At 42.4% G+C, this 20,719-nt stretch overlaps 1 protein-coding gene across 2 annotated transcripts in view; it reads right to left on the bottom strand.

Annotated features, from left to right (window-relative positions):
• Positions 1-18,161: 18,161 nt before the first annotated feature.
• Positions 18,162-20,719, bottom strand: part of LOC143040321 (uncharacterized) — a 72,797-nt gene continuing 70,239 nt past the window's right edge. For both annotated transcript variants that reach the window (XM_076211224.1, XM_076211225.1), the window contains exon 14: positions 18,162-20,597. In XM_076211224.1, coding sequence (XP_076067339.1) covers positions 20,460-20,597 — 138 coding nt within the window. In that variant the 3' untranslated portion in view covers positions 18,162-20,459. The remainder of the gene's footprint in view (positions 20,598-20,719) is intronic.

Below are 20,719 nucleotides of genomic sequence, written 5' to 3'. Positions count from 1 at the left end.
CTTTTACCTTATCTTCTCTACTTGATTCGCCTCCTCTTCCTCTCCCAATTTCTTTCCAAAACATCTTTTTATTACTTTCAAAATTTTCTGTCACACTCTTACCCCACCTCACATTGGCTCTCCCCCCAGCCTCCCCAACCTTGTGCGTCACTTCCCCATTCTTTTCTTTGTAGCCTTCCTCTCGTATGACTCCCTCGTCCAATTCTGTAACCAATCTGTGAAAGCTCGCTTCTTCTCTTCTACAACCTTCTTTGTTTCCTCATCCCACCATTCACTACCCCTCCTTCTATTTCCTCCTGTCCTTCTTGTTCCACACACCATCCCTGCACACCCCGTGACTCCCTCCTTGAACCATCCCCACTCCTCCACTCCCAGCTCCACTCCATCCTTCACTCCCTCCCACTCCTCTCTCAGCTTCTTGTACTCCTCCCTTTCCTTTTCATTTAAAGAGTTCACTCTAAGCACCCCCTGTCCCCCTCCTCCCTCTCCATCCATCCCCCACTCAACCCACCTTCCACCAAAAAACAATCCGACAATCCCCCACTCCCTGCCCCCAGCACATGTTCATCCTTAACTTCCTATCATACTCCTATCCACCACTACACAGTCCATCAATGCTCTATCCACCACCTTTCCATCCACCACCCTCTCCCTTGTGTACTTATGCTTGACTTTCTTCTGAAACACTGCATTTGCTATCATCAACTTTCTAGACACATCTCCACCAATAATAATGATAAATAAAAATCATAAGTAATATGTCAATATACCAAGGATGATCAAGTCAAAGGCATGCACTCGTTCCCATCCACCACCCTTGTTTCCCTCCCATCTTGCCTCTTGGATGAAGGGTCATCACTGTCTCCTGCCCACTGCCTGGGTCAAAAGCAATGCAGCAAGACACAGCACATCCACAATAGGGATGGTGGCCCCCTTCCCCCTCATGCAGAAAATAGGGAAGACAGAGAGAAATCTCTTTGGGCTGCATCAAAATATCCATACACATTCTCCACTCACCTATATATCCCCTACCTTCTTTCTTTGCTCAACAGACATTCCCCTCATGCTCAAAGCCCCTTTTACCACATCCATCCGTCTTATCCTCGGTCGTCCCCTCAATTTTACTCCATGTACCTCTACTTTTTTGTCTACAGATATAAGGAGAAGAATAGTTAAAACATTTATATGGTCAACACTATTATATGGTTCAGAAGCGTGGACAATCAGCAAAAAATTGCAGGAAAACTTAGAAGCAGCAGAAATGTGGATATGGAGATGAGTATTAAGAGTACCATGGACAGCGAAGAAAAATGAAGTATTGAGAGAAATGGAGACAGATGGGGAATTGATAACAACAATAAGGAAAAGACAGTTGCGATTCTTAGGACATATAATGCAGAGGGAAGGGTTGGAAGAGGTGGTGATGACGGGAATGGCGGAGGGAAGGAGACCAAGAGGGAGGAGTATATGGATGGGCTGATGAGGGCGACGGGAAAACAACTCAAGCCAGCACAGATGTTAAAGTAACTAGGGACCGTGAACGGTGGCGCTCCATAGTTGCCGAAGTCCAAGAGGATATGGCACGACGGTAAGGTAAGGTACCTCTACTTTCACACTTCATACATATAGTCTGTTAATTAAATATCATGACCTCTTAAAGCCCTAACAACACATTCTTTGTCATTGTTGTCTATCCTCATTATCGAACTGAATACTATAATATTGTCACTTCTCTTCAATTTCAGTGTTGGCAGACACTGCGTTTAGTCTCTCCTCGTATGCTTTATTTGTCAGGCAGGATACTAATTAGGGTTCATCAAACGAGATCTCGGGATTTGGGATCTCGTCATTCCCTTAGCTTAGACATACATTTTCGGGAAAGGTATTTGATACTCCCGGGACTATCCCGGCACACAGGAAGTGATGCACATATGTCTTGGTTGGTATTCCCAACTTTTCCATGAGGACAACAATTTAGTGAGCCTCCATGATTTTACTAAAAACGTAAGGTCACCGATTTGCCCCAAAATTACCCGAGAGAGAGTCAGGCACAGTGCACTGTGAGGTAGACGCAGGCAACCTGGACTCGAGACGACCAGCGAAATTTGAGCCTTTTTCAGATTTCTCACATTTCCACCACTGGTGCCCGTAACTGGCTCGAGTGGTGTCAGAATGGAATCCACATGAGGCTTGGTGAACCTCGACCTGTGGGTGACCAAAACGAAAAGATTTTAATGGGATTTTGATTAAAAAAAAAAAAAAAAAAAGTCAGGTCCGAGGACCACTAATCTGGGCTAGAGCGAGCCTCTGGGCAGTGATTCTGTGAGCTTGTACAAACTGAATAGAAGAGACTAAAGGCACAAGGAGTTTCTTTAACTGAAGGGGACACCAGTGTGAAACCGCCTTAGGCAAGTTGACGGTTTTTGCCCAGTGTGAAACCTAATGCAAGCTGACTGTCCAATGTGAAGCCGCCTAAGGCAGATTTATTTATCTATTTGTTTATTTATTTATTTATCTATTCATTTATTTATTTATATTTTACCAGTGTGAATCCGCTTAAGGCAACTTCACGGTTATCCTATCGTGAAGCCGCATTAGGCAATTTACATTTTTTTTGCCCAGTGTAGACCTGCTTAGACAAGTTGACGTTTATTTTTCTCTAGTGTGAAGTCGCCTAAAGCCAGTCGACGTTTTTTCCAACGTGAAGTTGCCTAAGGCCAGTTGACTTTTTTTTTCCTAGCTTGAAGCCGCGTGAGACAAGTTGACGTTTTTTTCATCTAGTCACTAGTGTAGAGTGGCCTAAGGTAAGTTGGTTGTTTTTTGCCCAGTGTGAGGCCGTTTAGGGTAAGCTCACGTTTTCCCCAGTTTGAAGCTACCTAAGGCAAATAGACGGTTTACAGTTACAAAGGAAGCGCATGCCAACAGGCCCCTTTGGGATTTTTTCGTTTTGGGGTCCTTTTGGTCGCCTGCTCCGATTGGTCGGATGCTGGAAAAATAAACATAAGTAGATAATGATAAATAGTAGACAATAGCAAATAAACAAATAAAATTATTAATAGATAAAAAAAAAATGGCAGGCATTACAACACATTGCTTAGGTGTAAATGAATCTTTGAACTTTGAACTGTACTACACTGCACTGCCTCTGCAGGAAGTTTGTTCCATTCATTTGATGCACGGTTGGCAAAGTAGTTTCTACCCACTTCCAAATTAAATCTACATCCAGGCAGTTTGGGACCATTATTTCTTGTCTGATTTGCATTCAGTGTGAAAATTTCGTCAGTGTCAATTCACTTTAGAATCTTAAAGACCTGTATCAAATCACTCCTGAATTTACGTTTTTACGTATTATTCATTTCTGATATTTGAAATAAATTTTGTGGCTTGTCGTTGTGCTTTTTTCTGTCAATGTCTTTTATGAGATTCGGTTACCATACATACAATATATTCCAAACGTGGGCGAACTAACGATTTATATAGTTTATTAATGACAGATGGACTTTTAAAATGAAAACATAACGGAATCAGTATTAGAATCTTACTTGCTTTCTCTGAGGCGGAAATACACTGCTTAGATTATATATTTGAGATCATTACTTATGATTATGCAGATTCTTTTCATCACTTTTGTTGACGATTTTCCAAATAACTTGTAATAGTACTTATTGTTATCTTTACCTATGTACATAACCTTACATGTTTAAATTTCATTAGCCTTTTTTCAGACCATTGCTAGTTTATCTAGTATCAGCTAGGAAATTTAGTGACAATAGCTTTTAGTCATAGTCTATATCATTTATATAGAAGTGGCCCAAGAACGGAACCCTGAGGAACTCCACTCGTAAATTTGTTCCATCTAGAAGTTTAGCCATTTAGAACAACTCTAGTTTACGATTGTTTAACCAATTAGTCCAGTTTAATAGGCTACCACTAAATCCGTGTGAAGCTAATATAGTAAGTCTTCCGTGCGGGACGGTATCAAAGCATTCGCAAAGTCCACATATATTAAATTTATATTGTTTCTTTTGTCATAATTTGAAATTCGTGTTGTAGAATTTGAATAGGTTAGTCATGCAAGAATGTTTCCGTCTGAATCCATGCTGGCTATCATTTATCAGTTACTTTCTAAATGGTGTTCGATAGTATATCTGATGATAGTTTCCATATTTTTCCTATGATTGAGGTTAGGCTTATAGGCCTGTAGTTCACTGGCTTCTTTTTGTCACTTTTTGAATATGGGGGTAACGTTAGCCGACTTCCATTTTCTTGGGACATTTCCAGATATGATTTTTTTTTTAAATAATTTCTAATGGAACAACAATCTCGTCTTTCAATTCATTCAAGATTCTTGGATGCCAACCGTCAGGCCCAGGTGTTTTATTAACTTTGATTTTTTCTATACGTCTTTTATTTTTTATTTTGCTATATTTAGTGGTGAGTTTCCCCTAGACATATCACAAGCTTCAGTTAGGACTTCACTTTGAGGTGATTCGTTCACGAATACTGAGCTAAAGTAGGTGTTTAAAATATCACACATTCCTTCATTGGAATATTCAAGTTGACCGTCAACAGATAATAGTGGGTCAATGTGATTTCTAATAACCTTTTTATCTCCAACGTAACTGTATTATTCTTTGAGATTTTCTTTTGATTTATCGGCGATATTCATTTCGTATTGTCGCTTTCTTTTTTATCGTCTTTTTTTAAATCCCTCTGCATTATCAAATAACTTTTATAGTCGTTAGGTGCACCAGAACACTTGCATTTCTTATAAGCCTGTCTCTTCCGCAGTACTATTTTCAGTTCCTTTGTCAAGCCATTTTTGGTCAGGCCTAGTTTAAGGGGCATCTGTCCTACTGGATAAGTATAGATCATCTTGGTAAGCGTATTTTGAAATATTTCCCACATCTGATCTACAGATCTTTCGCTTCATTTTGCCTCTCGGTCTGTAAACTGAAGCTCCTGACGTAGATCTATGAACTGAGCTTTACTGTAATCAGGTATTTTAGATGTACAACTATATATTTTTTCAGGTTGAATCTAAATTGTGATCACTACTTGCAATGGTTTCACCTGTTGTGATATGGTTTGGAAAAGCCAGGGAAATTAAATTCACAATACAACTAAGGCACTCGGATTTTTAATGAACACTGAGCTCGTAAACTAAGAGCGAAGGGGAACTTGAAGCTTGGAGAGGAGTGCTGCTTGGAGATGTCATGTCCTGGAGTGACTTTCTAGGTAAGACCAACCGCTTGCGCGGGATCGGTTTTTGTGGGAGGGGAAGAGTGTCTGCAAGAAAATGAAAAGATAGTAGTGTATAAGAGAGGGTTTTTGCCACTGGGCGATTGAGTGAGCAATTAGGGGTGGTTGGTGGTTGTGGCTCAGGAGAAATGGGCAGGGAACTCGGACGGCGGCGCCGACAGCTGGCATTAGAATCGCCAAATGTTGAGAAAATGGTAGGATGCATAGTAGTAGAGAAAGGTGGAAAAATGGAAAAATCTTTAGTGGGAGGTAAACTGAAATGAGATGTAGTATAAGAGAAAGTTATAAAGGAAGCGAATTCTAGTCGAAGAAAAAGTACGTATAGATGTTTGTGTGTGGGTTGTGGTTATGTTTGTGAGAGGTGTGTGTATGTATCTTACGGGAAGTGAGTAGAGTTCACTATCCGCGTGTAGAGCGCGTTCCTGATTAGCCCCAGGTTAAGGCATAAGCGTCCCTGTTTAGCCCCAGGTTAAGGCATAAGCGTCCCTGTTTAGCCCCAGGTTAAGGCATAAGCGTCCCTGTTTAGCCCCAGGTTAAGGCATAAGCATCCCTGTTTAGCCCCAGGTTAAGGCATAAGCGTCCCTGTTTAGCCCCAGGTTAAGGCATAAGCGTCCCTGTTTAGCCCCAGGTTAAGGCATAAGCGTCCCTGTTTAGCCCCAGGTTAAGGCATAAGCGTCCCTGTTTAGCCCCAGGTTAAGGCATAAGCGTCCCTGTTTAGCCCCAGGTTAAGGCATAAGCGTCCCTGTTTAGCCCCAGGTTAAGGCATAAGCGTCCCTGTTTAGCCCCAGGTTAAGGCATAAGCGTCCCTGTTTAGCCCCAGGCTGGGCTTGAGCGATGAGTGAGCGATGTACGAAGCGTAGTCAGGAGAGTGAATCCAATGGCGGTGTGAGGGTGAGTGGGTGGGCGGGCAGGCGGGCGGGTGTTGTCTTATCTTTCTCCTTCCAAGCACAACTCTGAAAACAGAGAATTACGTGACTTGGGAATTGTGTGTAAATGTCAGAAGTGTAAACCCGCTCGCCAGCGTCAGTGAAGAGGCCAGGGCGTGGGTGCGGGCCGGTCGGAAAGAAAGGCTCCCCAATTACTCTCTCGCAACCAGCCGGCGAAGAATTAAGGGCTCTGAATTAGAGTTGAGTTGTGGGCCTCTGCTAAGCCAGTGAGCAGGTGTGCGTGTATCTCTTTTCATCCAAGCACAACTCTGAAAACAGAGGATTACGTGACTTGGGAAATGTGTGTATTTGTCTTTGGTGTAAACCCGCCTGCTGTCGCCAACGAAGAGGTCAGCCTTGGGCCAGACCGGCAGCAGCAAAGGAGACAAGCTCCTCGCCACCACTGAGTCTGCAGATAATTATCAGCCTGGGGGCTTTTGATGCATATGACTACATTAGGCCTATCCTGGCAATAAGGAGGTGGCGCCCAATGATACCCTCCCCTCTGAGGGATTAGTATTTTGTCTTTTAGAATACATCTACATTTATGTAATATAAAAGACAAAAGGGGACCAGGTGCCTATATCAACATGGATGACCTCGCACACCTTTCCCATAAAAGTGACCTGAGGTGACCTGAATGACCTTCCTTGAAAATCTGACCTCTTGAACATTATCAGGTGTAAGGTAAGGAACAAATCATAGTAGTGTTGCTCTAAAAAAGTATTACTGTACTGTGCATAGTCACCTGAACATAAAAATGCATTTTTCTCAAAACTAAAATTTAAAGGTTAAAATTTTTATAACTTCTATTGCTCCGATTTTAAAAATTCTTGTGGAATAAAAACCCGTACAGAAATCTCTTAAAAACTAATTTTTCAAATTAATTTTTTCTGAATCTTGTAGGATCTGTGATTTTTTTATATTTAAAAACAAACAGTTTGATTCCTTTTCTTGTGTGAACATAGTATTTGTCATATACAAATGAGAATATGCAGTATTTTTCCTTCTGGGGTCTTTTAACTCTCATACAAAGGAGATTCTATTCCTTTGAATAGTTTTCCATGAACATATAATTTTTTAGACCGAGGTAAAAATCTTAGATTTTTTTTATGAAAAAAGTAATGGATCAATTTTTATGAAAATTAAATCAGGGGTGCATAATAGGTTTGTGTTGAAGCTGTAAAAAAAAAAAAATAGTCTAGACAAAAAAAATGTGGCCACAAGAAAGCAAAATGTCCGGCAATGACCTGGCAAAAATCGGGAATATGACTTTTGTTAAATCGGTGACCCCCCCACTCTGTCTCATGATAAAAAGATGGGGAGAAATCCCTTTAGGGTGTGTCAATTTATTTCTCACAAATACTCCCTCACTCTCCACCCACTCCAGCATCATCCATACACAACCATTCTCCATTCACCCCTATCTTCTGTCCTCTCCTGTCTTTCCTCAACTGACATTGCCCTCTTCCCCAAAGCCCCTTTTATCCCATCCATCCATCTCATCCTAGGTCGGCCCCTCATGTTCACTCCTTCCAGACCTCTTTTACTTGTCTTTCTTCACTCATTCTTTCCATGTGTCCAAACCATCCCAATACTCTCTCATCAACCCTATCTCCCAACTCCCTCTCCACCCCCGTTCTCCTTTTCACCTCATTTTTCACTCTCCAGCCTAGTAACCCCTATCATACTTCTCAGGCACCTCATCTCAAACACATTCAAGCTCCTCCTCTCTTATGTCCCATGTTTCTGCTCCATACAGTGCTGTCAGCACAATCATTTCTTCAAACAATCTCCTCTTAGCATCCATTCCCAAATGTCTATTTCTTATTACACTTTTTAATCCCCCAAGGCATTTACTCGCTTCTCTCAATCTACATTCTACCTCCACCTCCACTCCTTCCTTTCCTCTCACATTCAAGCCCAAGTATCTAAACCTATCCACTTCCTCCAGTCTCTCTCCCTTGATACTCTCTTCCAGTCTGCTGCCACTTTCTCACCTTGAATATCTCATCACCTTACTTTTACCCACATTTATATTCAACTTCCTTCTTTCACACACCTTCCCAAACTTGGTCACTAACTTCCTCAATCTCTCCTCTAATTATGCTACAAGTGCAGTGTCGTCCACCAAAACAGCTGGATTATCTCCATTTTCTTTAACCATCTCCAATCCTTGACTCACTATCCTTGCATTTACCTTTTGCAACACCCCATCCATGTATAAATTGAACTTCCAGGGTGAAATAACACATCCATCATGAAGTCCCACCTTTACCTCAAACCACTTTCTCCATATCTAATCTTAACACACACACTACTTCTCTTGTAAAAACTCTTGACTGCTCTCAAATGCTTTCCTCCTATCCCATATATCTGCAATACCTCCCACAGTGCCTTCCTGTCTACTGTCATAATCCTTTTCCAGATTCATAAAAAGCCCAAAGAAGATCCTTATCTTTTCCTATAGCTTTCTCACATATCTGTCTTACAACAAAAACTGATCTACACAACCCCTACCTGTCCTAAACCCACACTGTTCCTCACCAATTACTCCCTCTGTTCCTCTCCTAATCTTCTCAATCAAGATCCTCCCATAAGCCTTCCCAGCTACACTTAACAAGCTGATCCCTCTGAAACTACTACACTCACACTTGTCCCCTTTTCCCTTGTAAAGTGGAACTATACAGGTACTCCTCCAGTTCTCTGGCACTCTACCCTCTCTTAAACAAACATTAAATAACCTCACCAGCCAGTCCAGCATCACTGTACATCCTTTTTCTAGACATTCTGCATGACATCCATCCAACCTAGGTGCCTTACCTGCTTTCATCATCTTAACAACTGCCTTCACTTCATCCTTCCTTATTTCTCCTCCATTTTCCCCACTTATCACAATAATTTTCTTAGCACTGCAACTACCTTTCCCTCTCTATCCCCCTTCACATTTAGCAACTCCCTAAAATACTCTGCCCATCTTCCTCTTACTGCCTTCTCTTCCATTATCATCTCTCCATCTGCACCTTTTACCTTTTTTTTCTCTCTACTTGATTCATCTCCTCTTCCTCTCTTAATTTCTTTCCAAAACATCTTTTTATTACTTTAAAAAAATTCTGTCATACTCTTACCCCATTTCACATCTCTCCTCTTTGCTTCCTTTATCTTATGCTTTACTTCTCTTTTCTTTTCTTTGTACCTCTCATAAGATTCCCTCTTCCTATTTTGTAACCAATCTGTGAAAGCTCACTTCTTCTCTTCTACAACCTTCTTTGCTTCTTCATCCCACCACTCGCTACCTTTCCTTCTTTTTCTTCCCATCTTCCTTGTTCCACACACCATCTTTGCACATCTTGTGACTCCCTCCTTGAACCATCCACATTCCTCCTCCACTCCTAGTTCTACTCTATCCTTCACCCCTTCCCACTCCTCTCTCAGCTTCTTCTTGTACTCCTTCTTTTCTTTCTCATTTCAGCACCTCCCTACCTTTTGTCCTTCTCTCTTTCTCCATCTATCCTCCACTCCCAACTTACCTTCCACCAAAAACTGATCTGATGTTCCCCCACTCTCTCCCCTTCAAACATGTACATCCTTAACTCTTCCTACTATACTCCTGGTTACCACTATATAGTCCATTAAAACACTATCTACCACCCTCTCCTATGTGCACTTATGCTTGACTTTCTTCCTAAACACTGTATTTGCTATCATCAACTCTAGACACATCACCATGAACTCTCCACTACAATTTTTACCTGGAACTCCACACTTCCCAACCACTATATCTAATGGTTCATTACCCACCCTAGAATTAAGGTCTCCCAATACCACTACATTGGCATTTCTCCCTAATCCCTCAATGCACTCATTTAAATCCATCCAAAAACCTCCCTTTCCCCAATAAAATTCAATAATAGGCATGAAAAAATACTCCTCAAATTTAAATTAATCACGGGTAATGTATTGGATGTTGAATTTTATTAATTCCATCAGTCACACACACACCTGAGAATATATTAATACTTTTGAATTATAACATAAGTACTGTATTTGCATACATACATACATATACCAAGGCTTTTTCCCCCTTCCAAGGGAGGTAGCCAAAAAGGGAAAGGCATAAAAACACTCCCACCCATTTCATCCCTAAATACACTCCACACCCCTCCCACCCTTCCTCTCATCTGAGCACCTCCTGGATGACGGGTCATCCCTGCACCCTGCCCACCGCCCTGGGTCAGAAGCAGTGTCGCAAGACACAGTACATCCACAGCAAGGCCGCTTCATTTAATCGGCGACCCCCCCTCTCCGTCCCCCTTTGCATATAGGGCGAGGACGGGGAGAAATCCCTTCGGGCTGCGTCAAAATTTACTCACACATACTACCCCACCCCCCCGCCCATTCCTCCTCATGCAGTCACAACATCATCCACATACAACCATTCTCCACTCACCTCTGTCTTCCGTCCTCTCCCTTCCTTCCTCAACAGACATTCCCCTCTTCCCCAAAGCCCCCTTCACCCCATCCATCCACCTCATCCTAGGACGTCCCCTCATGTTCACTCCCTCCACATCTGCCTTCCATACCTCTTTTACTAGTCTTTCTTCACTCATTCTTTCCATGTGTCCAAACCATCCTAATATTCTTTCATCAACCCTATCTCCCAAATCCTTTTTCACCCCTGTTCTCCTCCTCACCTCCTCATTTCTCACTCTATCTAGCCTAGTAACCCCCACCATACTTCTCAGACACCTCATCTCAAACACATTCAAACTCCTTCTCTCTTCTTCTCTTATGTTCCACGTTTCTGCCCCATACAGTGCTGTTGGCACAATCACTCCTTCATACAGTCTCCTCTTCGCATCCATTCCCAAATGTCTATTTCTCATTACACTCTTTAAACCACCAAGGCATTTACTCGCTTCTCTCAATCTACATTCTACCTCCACCTTCACTCCACCTTTTCCTGCTACACTTGCACCCAAGTATCTAAAACTATCCACTTCCTCCAGTCGCTCTCCCTTAATGTTCACTTCCAGTCTACTGCCACTTTCACCCCTTGTACATCTCATCACCTTACTTTTACCCACATTTATCTTTAGCTTTCTTCTATCACATACTCTCCCAAACTCTGCCACCAACTTCCTCAATCCCTCCTCTGACCCTGCCACAAGCGCAGTGTCGTCCGCAAACAACAGCTGGCTCACCTCCCACTTTTCTCCATTTTCTTTAACCATCTCCAATCCCTGACTCACTACCCTAGCATTCACCTCTCGCACCACCCCATCCATGTACAAGTTGAACAGCCAGGGCGACATAACGCATCCTTGACGAAGTCCCACCTTTACTTCAAACCACTCACTCTCTCCATTTCTAATCCTAACACATGCTCTACTACTCACATAAAAACTCTTGACAGCTCCCAAAAGCTTTCCTCCTATCCCATAAATCTGCATAACCTCCCACAGTGCCTTTCTGTCTACCCTATCATAAGCCTTTTCCAGATCCATAAAAGCCCAAAAAACATCCTTCCCCTTACCTATAGCTTTCTCACATATCTGTCTTACCACAAAGATCTGATCTACACAACCTCTACCCGTCCTAAATCCACACTGTTCCTCACCAATTACTCCTTCTGTTCCTCTCCTAATCCTCTCAATTAAGATTCTCCCATAAGCCTTCCCTACTACACTCAACAGGCTAATCCCTCTGAAATTACTACATTTACACTTGTCCCCTTTTCCCTTGTAAAGAGGAACTATACAGGCACTACTCCAGTCCTCCGGTACTCTACCCTCTCTCCAGCAAACATTAAATAACCTCACCAACCAGTCCACCATCACTAAACCTCCCTTTTTCAGACATTCTGCATGACATCCATCCAGACCAGGTGCCTTACCTGCTTTCATCATCTTTACAACTGCCTTCACCTCATCCTTCCTTATTTATCCTCCATTCTCCTCACTCATCACTCTCATTTTCTTTGTATTTCCCACTGCAGCTATCTTTCCTTCCCTATCCTCCTTCACATTCAGCAACTCCCTAAAATATTCTGCCCATCTTCCCCTCACTGCCATCTCTTCCATTATCAACTCTCCATCTGTACCTTTTACCTTTTCTTCCCTACTTGATTCGCCTCCTCTTCCTCTCTTAATTTCTTTCCAAAACATCTTTTTATTACTTTCAAAATTTTCTGTCATACTCCTACCCCATTTCACATCTGCTCTCCTCTTTGCCTCCTTTACCTTTTGCTTTACTTCTCTTTTCTTTTCTTTGTACGTCTCATATGACTCCCCTGTCCTCTTTTGTAACCAATCTGTGAATGCTCGCTTCTTCTCTTCTACAACCTTCTTTGTTTCCTCATCCCACCATTCACTACCCTTTCTTCTATTTCCCCCTGTCCTTCTTGTTCCACACACCATCCTTGCACACTTTAAGACTCCCTCCTTGAACCATCCCCATTCCTCCTCCACACCCATCTCTGCTCTATCCTTTACTCCCTCCCACTCCTCCTTCAGCTTCTTTTCGTACTCCTTCTCCTTTTCCTTTTCATTCAAGGAGTTCACTCTAAGAACCTCCCTACCTTTTGTCCCTTTCCTCCTTCTCCATCTATCCTCCACTCTCAGCTTACCTTCCACCAAAAAATGATCTGATATTCCCCCACCCTCTCCCCTTAGCACATGTACATCCTTAACTCTTCCTATCATAATCCTATTTACCACTACATAATCCATTAGCGCTCTATCTACCACCCTTCCCTCCACCACCCTCTCCCATGTGTACTTATGCTTGACTTTCTTCCGAAACACTGTATTTGCTATCATCAACTCTCTTTCTAGACACATTTCCACCATCAACTCTCCACTACAATTCTTTCCTGGAACTCCACACTTCCCAACCACTCCATCGATTGGACCATTTCACCTTCATCCACATTATCCTTGAGGAAACCTCCTTCCACTCCACTACCCCTTTACCTATCTCCTCACTTACTAGAATAGCCACCCCTTCCCTCCCTCGCCCTCTCTTCACTCCTGATAACCTCCCACTTACACTCCCAAACATACACTCACCCTTCCCTTTCAACTTAGTTTCACTCAAAGCCAACACATCCAACTTTCTTCTCACAAACATACTACCTATCTCTTCCCTTTTACTCTCATCTGTACCACATCCACGCACATTAAAAGACCCAAACCTTAGGGTATTTGCAATAACGATAATAAACAATGATCAAGGACGGGGTAAAACAGATTCCTTTGAGATGTTTACTATGGTAGGTGACCTAAAGTCTTTTGATTTTTTTTTTGGCGGGGGGAGGTTCCAGGCTCCTCGCATCTACCTTGCAGTACACTGTACCCGACTCTCGCCATTTTGGGAAAGTTCGGACCAATTTGGTGATCTGCAGATTTTTTGCAAAATCCATGGTTATAGTTTGGGATTTTTTCATTTTTGGGTCATTTTGGTCACCTGCTTTGATTAGGCCACCATTTCACTCACAGGTCGAGGGCCACCAGGCCTCCCGTAGATTGCAGTTGGACACCGCTCAGGCCAAAGGTACGGGTGCCACAGCCAGAAATGTGAAAAATCGGAGTGCACTGTGTCTGACTTTCTCCCTCTGTGATAAGTTTGGGCCAAATTGGTGACCTGACAATTTTTTGCAAAATCCCTTTGGGATTTTTTTCGTTTAGGGGTCATTTTGATCACCTACTCTGATTGGGCCACCAACAGTACCATTGACGAAGACAGAAATATGAAAAATCAGAGAAAAGACTAAAATTTGGAAGGTCACCATGTCCAGGCTTCACACGTCACTCTGGGCTAAGTTTTGGCCAAATAAGTGTCCTGCTAATTTTAGGTAAAATCCCTTTGGTACTTTTTATTTTGTTATGGGGTGGTTTTGGACAACTGCTCCGATTGGGCCACCATCTCACCCACAGGTCAAGGGCCACCAGGCCTCCTGTCAATTGCACTAGGACACTGCTCAGGTCAAGGCTCATCATGTCTACCTCACAGTGCACTATGCCCGACTCTCCTTTTGGGGTAAGTTTGGGAATCCATGGGCCCCATGAAGTTTTGACCTAAATCATCAGGTTGGCCTATTTGGCCCAATCTTGCCCCAGAGGGAGAGAGCTGTGCACAGAGCACTGTGAATAACCAGGACCCACGGGCATTTGCATTGGGCCCAGCCAAAGTGTTGGCTCTAGGTAGATTTTTGCCTTTCTGCCTCAAGCGCCTATACCTTTAGCCTGAGTGGTCTCCAAATGATATCCACAAGAAACCTCATGACCCCTGACCTGTGAGTGAAATAATGGTTCAATTGGAGCCAGTGACCAAAATGACCCAAAAATATCGCCTGGACTTTTTACCTAAATCGTCATGTCAGCCAATTTAGCCTAATCTTGCCTCAGAGGGAGAGCGCCGTGGACAGAGCACTGTGAGGTACATGTGAAGAACCTGGATCCAAGGGAATGTGCGTGGGGCCCAAGCAAAGTTGAGGCTCTGGGTGGATTTTTACTTTCCGCCTCTACCGCCCATACCCTTGGCCCGAGTGGTCTCCAAATGATATCCATATGAGGCCTTGTTGCCCTCGACCTGTGGGTGAAATAATGGCTCAATTGGAGCCAGTGGCCAAGATGACCCAAAAATCTGACTAAAATCGTCAGGTCAGCTGATTTGGCCTAATCTTGCCTCAGATGGAGAGCAGGCCCATGCAGAGACAGGGTACTGGGGGTGCCCGAGCACCTGCCCCTTTGCCCTGTGCCCCAAAAGTGCCCTTCACAAAAATATATAAAAATGAACGAAAAATTATTTCTCACAGGCTTTTTCCATTTACTTACCATTCAGAAATTATAATGTGGAAAATGGTGTTGCACCCTACCAGATAGTTGCCAAATACGAATAATATAAAAGAGTGAAGTGCCCAATTTCCAGCCCAAAGCACCAGCCCCTTGCAATGTCTGTACACATTACTGATGGAGAGAGCTATGGACAGAGCAGTGGGAGGTACATCTGAGGAATCTGGACCAAGGGCATGTGCGTGGGGCCCAGCCAAAGTTGAGGCTCTGGGTGGATTTTTACCTTTCTGCCTCTAATGCCTGTACCTTTGGCTTGAGTAGTCTCGAAATAATATTTGCAGGAAGCCTCATGGCCCTTGACCTGTAGGTGAGATAGTGGCCAGTGGCCAAAATGACCTGAAAATCTCACCAATGGAATTTTGACCTAAATTGTAAGGTCCGCCAATTTTGCCCAAGAGGGAGAGTCATGCGCAGAGCACTGTGAGGTACATGTGTAACATGTGGGTGTATATTACTGGACTAGGTGACATAGGGAGAGATTGACACTTGGTTTGGCTTATGCACTTTATTCTGGTGGATACTTGTGCGTCGGCCTAAGGACTGATGTAGTGTGGTCCCCATGTGGGGGACTGACCGCGAAGGCCTAGCGATGTGCTACAGTACATTAGTCAGAATGACTGAATTGTCCAGATATGAATATCTGAATCTGACTGGCCTGCCCGCTCAGGGCAGGTGGTATATACAGTATACCCAGGCCCGATCTGACGCCTTGAACAAAAGCAACTTAATTGGGGTGACCCATCCTAGCCATCGAGTGTTGAGTCAGGTCAGACTGCCACACAGCTCTATTGTGCATCATTTTGCACCTACAAGCATACTTGTGGGTTACATGTACACCACACATGTGAGGAACCTGGATACAAGGGCATGTGTATGGGCCCCAGCCAAAGTGTAGGCTCTGTGTGGATTTTTGCCTTTCCACCTCTAGCACCCGTATCTTTGGCCTGAGCGATTTCAGAATGATATCCACAGGAAGCCTTGTTGCTCTTGACCTGTGGGTGAGATAGTAGATCAATTGGAGCCAGTGGCCAAGATGACCCAAAAATCTCACAGGGTCCCATGAATTCTGGACCTAAATCTTCAGGTCAGCTGATTTGGCCCAATCTTGTACCAGAGGGGAGATTTTTTTTCCATTTTGGGGTTATTCTGGTGACTTGCTCTAATTTGGACACTATTTCACCCACAGGTTGGGGGCCATGAGGCCTCCTTTGGATTGCACTTGGACATCACTCAGGTCAAAGGTACGGGTGCCAGAAACGGAAATCTGAAAGAAGAAAAAAAAAAAAAAAAAAAAAAAAAAATTCGGCTGGGCCCAACACTGATGCCTTTGGGTCCTGGTTCATCACCTGTACCTTACAGTGCAAAGTACAAAACTTCTTCCCTCTAGAGCAAGTTTGGGTCAAATTGGTGACCCGACAATTTTTTTTAGCAAAATCCTTAGGTCTCCTTTGATTTTTTTTTTGGGGGGGTCCAGGTTCCTTATGTGTACACTGTGAGGTACACATGAGGAGCCTGGACCCAAGACTGTGTGCATGGTGACCTGCCAATTTGAGCCTTTTTTTCTGCATTTTCAGATTTACGCCTCTGGTGCTACCTTTGGCCTGAGTGGTGTCCAAGTGGTATTGTGGCCCTCAATCTGGTGCCCATTCCTCTGGCCTCAGTGGTGTCCAAGTGCAATCCAAAGGTCTCATGGCCCTTGATCAGTGGTTGAGATGGTGGCCCAAAATGAAAATAATCCAAGGGCACATAGTAATAGGTAATAAGAGATTTATATACATATATATCTTTTATTTTTTCATCCATTCAGCAGTTACTGGCAAAGCAAGATGGCTAGGTATGGGAAAGGAACTTCTCATTGTTCATGTGTCCCTTTCATTTTCTTGCATGGTTTAAGCCTAGCTACCTTGCTTTGTGGGTGATAGTTGATTGGATAAATAGAAAAACTTGTGACAATGTATCAGATCAATTACACAAGGCACTCAAAAACAATATAACTAAAACATATAGTTGATGCAAATCTCCTGGGGAGCTGAATGATATGCCGAGAACAACAATACTCAGATGGTCTTAAGTACATGAACAATAAGATCACACATGAACCTGTATGGTCTAACCCTTGTCTATAATGTTCTATAGATTTTGTTCTTTGGTTGCAAAACTAAAGGTAAGCCTGCATCAAATACTTATGCACCACATGGGTACGAAAGTCTTTGGGAATAATGACAGAACCTGCATGCTGGATGCCAGAGCATATCCATCTTCCTGCAGACCATCTTAAAAATCTGTAAACAATCTAGCCTTCATTTAGAGGTGCAGCCCCAAGGGAATGATACTTTCTGATCTGGGATAAAGATTACTCTATCAACTTTGTATTTCCTCCATTTTATCACAAAAGGAGGGCCAATAAATGCAGATTGCTCCCCTCCTACTATGGAGAGTCACTGACACAGAAACTGTTCCACACTCCAACACAGATAGGAGGGCCAGAAGACCACTGGCAGCCTCTGTAGGACTGAAGTTTCCAGCAGCATTATGGGTTCCAGGTAGCCAGCAACAGTGGTAGCCTATTTTGTGTTGGTATTGTATCAAAGCTGGATGGTGGCTTAATTGCTAGTGTGGTTCTTGATTGTCATGGGTGGGATTTCTCTGATGTCTAGGGGACTTTGATGGAGTAGAGGGTGTGGTGATTTGTCTTGCAGAGTTTCTTTTGTAATCTAAGTATGTATTTACCTAACTGTTGTATACAGGAAGGGAGCAATGCTTGTTGGGTCCCATCTCCTACTCTCCAGTTTATCATACCTAGACACAAATTCATGTACAGTTCCAACTTTGTGTGTGTTGTGTTGTGGTGATAGGTTGTTGTAGGTATCAGTAATAAACTGCTCATTTGCTTGAAACTGTAATGTTCTATGGGAAGGGTTTGGTTTTCTGTGTAAATTCTACCATTATTATTATTTGTGGTTTTTGTGTATAGGGTCTATGTTTGTTTTCTAATTGGTGGGAAGTATGCCATACATGCATAGGCAAATGTGGTTCTTAAGAACAGTTTGTGGACTGTGATTAGTATGTCAGTGACACTTTGAGCAACAATTATCATTATTTATTTATTTTCTTTACCCTAAAGTATTATTCTACTTGGGAATACAGTGTGGAGCACCTCTCAATTATTCTGTGGCAGGAGACAAGAATATAGCCATGATCATGTGTCACATAAAAGGTGACTAAATGAGGCAGACAGAGGGGACTACAAGTCCTCTTTTATTGTATTTTCCCTCTACATATTTCATAAAGGTATGCTTTGCTTGATGTGATTATCACTCAAAGATGATCGTCAAACAATTGTCTAGAGCAGTGGTTCTTAACCTTCTACGGCTGCGACTCTTTACCCTGTCCCGATCGATCATGGCGGTTCTTACCTTCGTAAATACTTAAATGGCGAGAGTAGATGTTGGTATTTTTTTCACCTCAGTTAAGTCGTCTATGTCTCAGTGTTTTGCTTAACCTCAGATAATAACGACTCAGGAATTCTACAATCAGGATTAACAATTCGATTATATTTGGAATAGTAATATTGGGGGGAATAAGTCCACAAGTCCTTGGTGACCCAATCAAATGACTTGGTGACTCAACTTTGGGTCGCGACCCAAGGGTTAAGAACCACTGGACTAGAGCAATAATTCTTTGTTTTTGAATGGGGCTGTTTTGCTTCTAGCTGCAAAGTACGAGTCTAATCATTTTAACCAATCCTACCAACACGTTTACCCAAATATGATGCCAGGTATGATGTATGTCACCCACAACTGGCTGTGGTAGGCTACTAATTGCACCAAGCAAAACATACCTTATAGGAGATAGAGACCTTTAGGTATGTTGTGTATCCACCACTCACAAAAACAAAATATCCAGCACACACTACCCATTGTATGCCAGAAAACCAGGTTTACATTGTATATAACATTAACACAACAGTTCTTAGGAACCTGACTAGAATTTGGTTGAAAGGAAAATTTCACCTGATGGACTGACTGACTAACAAAGATAACTTTACTAAGACAAGTTTTCAGACCTGTTTAGTTAAAAAAGGACCAATGACAGTAACCTGCAAGTGCTGGCCCTGTGAGATGGATATTGGAGAAAACATTTCCCTGTTGCCTCCATAACTGTCAACACCCTCACCACCATGTGAAAGTTCAGCCACGAGAGGCTGCCATTTGGTCTCTACAATGGGTCCAAGATCTTCCTCTCTCTATCACCTTCAACTGTATTTCCTCCACCTTTTCACATAAGAAAAGCTGACAAATGGTGACTGATCTCCTTACCAATGACAAAGAAACAGTCCTGCACTAATACAAGACAGACAACAGCAGCCCAAGGTTTCTTTCTAGAGATATCTATAGAAGGACCCAGAGACCAATGCTATATGATTTGGGGATGTAGGTCTCCAGTTAGTAAAACTGAAGGCAGCAATTATTATTACATTATTCAATTAAAGGATGACCTATTATGCTTGACAGCTTTAGTGCATGTGTATATTTTTTAGTATATGGGAGTTAAAAAAAGCTTACAAAGTACTACAACATTATCATCATCTTGAACAACTTTCATACATTTGTTTTTTGCTATAAACTGTTGCATTGGAGTCTGAATATGTTGTGAATACCTACATGCACTTAATATACATCAAATCAAACTACAGAAAGTACTACATCAACTTAAAAAAAAAAAAAAAAATACCTCTATAAGGAAAAACTGTACGAGTATATGACCAAAGAACCAATGACCTGGTGGTGGTCCTGCTAGATGGACAGCACATCTTTTCATTTTGAAAACCAATCTACCCCTCTCCCCTCCATCAGGAGGTGCAGCCCTAAGGGGCAGACACTTAAGTCTCTGGACTGTATTTCTTGCACCTTTTCACACATGGAGAGCTGACAACTGGCAAGAGTTTCCCTTATTTTACTACTTTTAGCTGGTAACACAGAAACAACCCTACAACAAACAACAGTCCAAAGTTTCTTCCCATAGAGATCTGTGGGAGGGCCCCATGACTATTGTCAGCTGCTGCAGGGCTATGGGTTTTCCACTAAGCTTGAAGCAACAATTACAATTATTTTCCAGGTCCTCATGTAGAAGAAAAGAAAATTAGGAACCAGTTTGTGTACAATGTGAGCCTCCTCTTTGGAGACCTGTGACCATGAAAGTGTTAAGTACCCTCAATTATCCAAACAATTCTAAGTCAAATGTGATTTTTTCCATAAATGATCATATGAGCTTGTCAACTGTAACCAAAAGAATAGCTTTCTTTCCTTCATGCACTAAATACTTTCAAACTTCAACAGATATTTTGATAACTAATTCGTAAGACAGAACAAGTATAAAATCATTATGCATATTGTTGTCTATCCATAAACATACTTTAGTCCTCATCCAAGCAGCGATTAACATGTTCCTCTAGAGGTGCATACTGTGCAAAGGTTTTGTTACATTTTGGACAGTAGAATAAATTTTCATCCAATTCCTGTTGAGATTCCTTTTTCTTTCCATCCTCTTCATCCTAGAAACAAGATAACATTTAAGAATAGCATATAATATCTGGTTTTATAAGGAGCCTATATATGTGTATATGAGGGGACAAGGGAGGGAAGAAGAGGCATTGTTGGTGCTGGAAAGTCATGA

This window comes from Oratosquilla oratoria, chromosome 28, assembly GCF_046742065.1.
Source record: "Oratosquilla oratoria isolate Oo_2021 chromosome 28, ASM4674206v1, whole genome shotgun sequence".
Taxonomy (NCBI): domain Eukaryota; kingdom Metazoa; phylum Arthropoda; class Malacostraca; order Stomatopoda; family Squillidae; genus Oratosquilla; species Oratosquilla oratoria.
The sequence above is the reverse complement of the archived record's forward strand: the minus strand, read 5'-3'. Positions and strand labels throughout refer to the sequence as shown.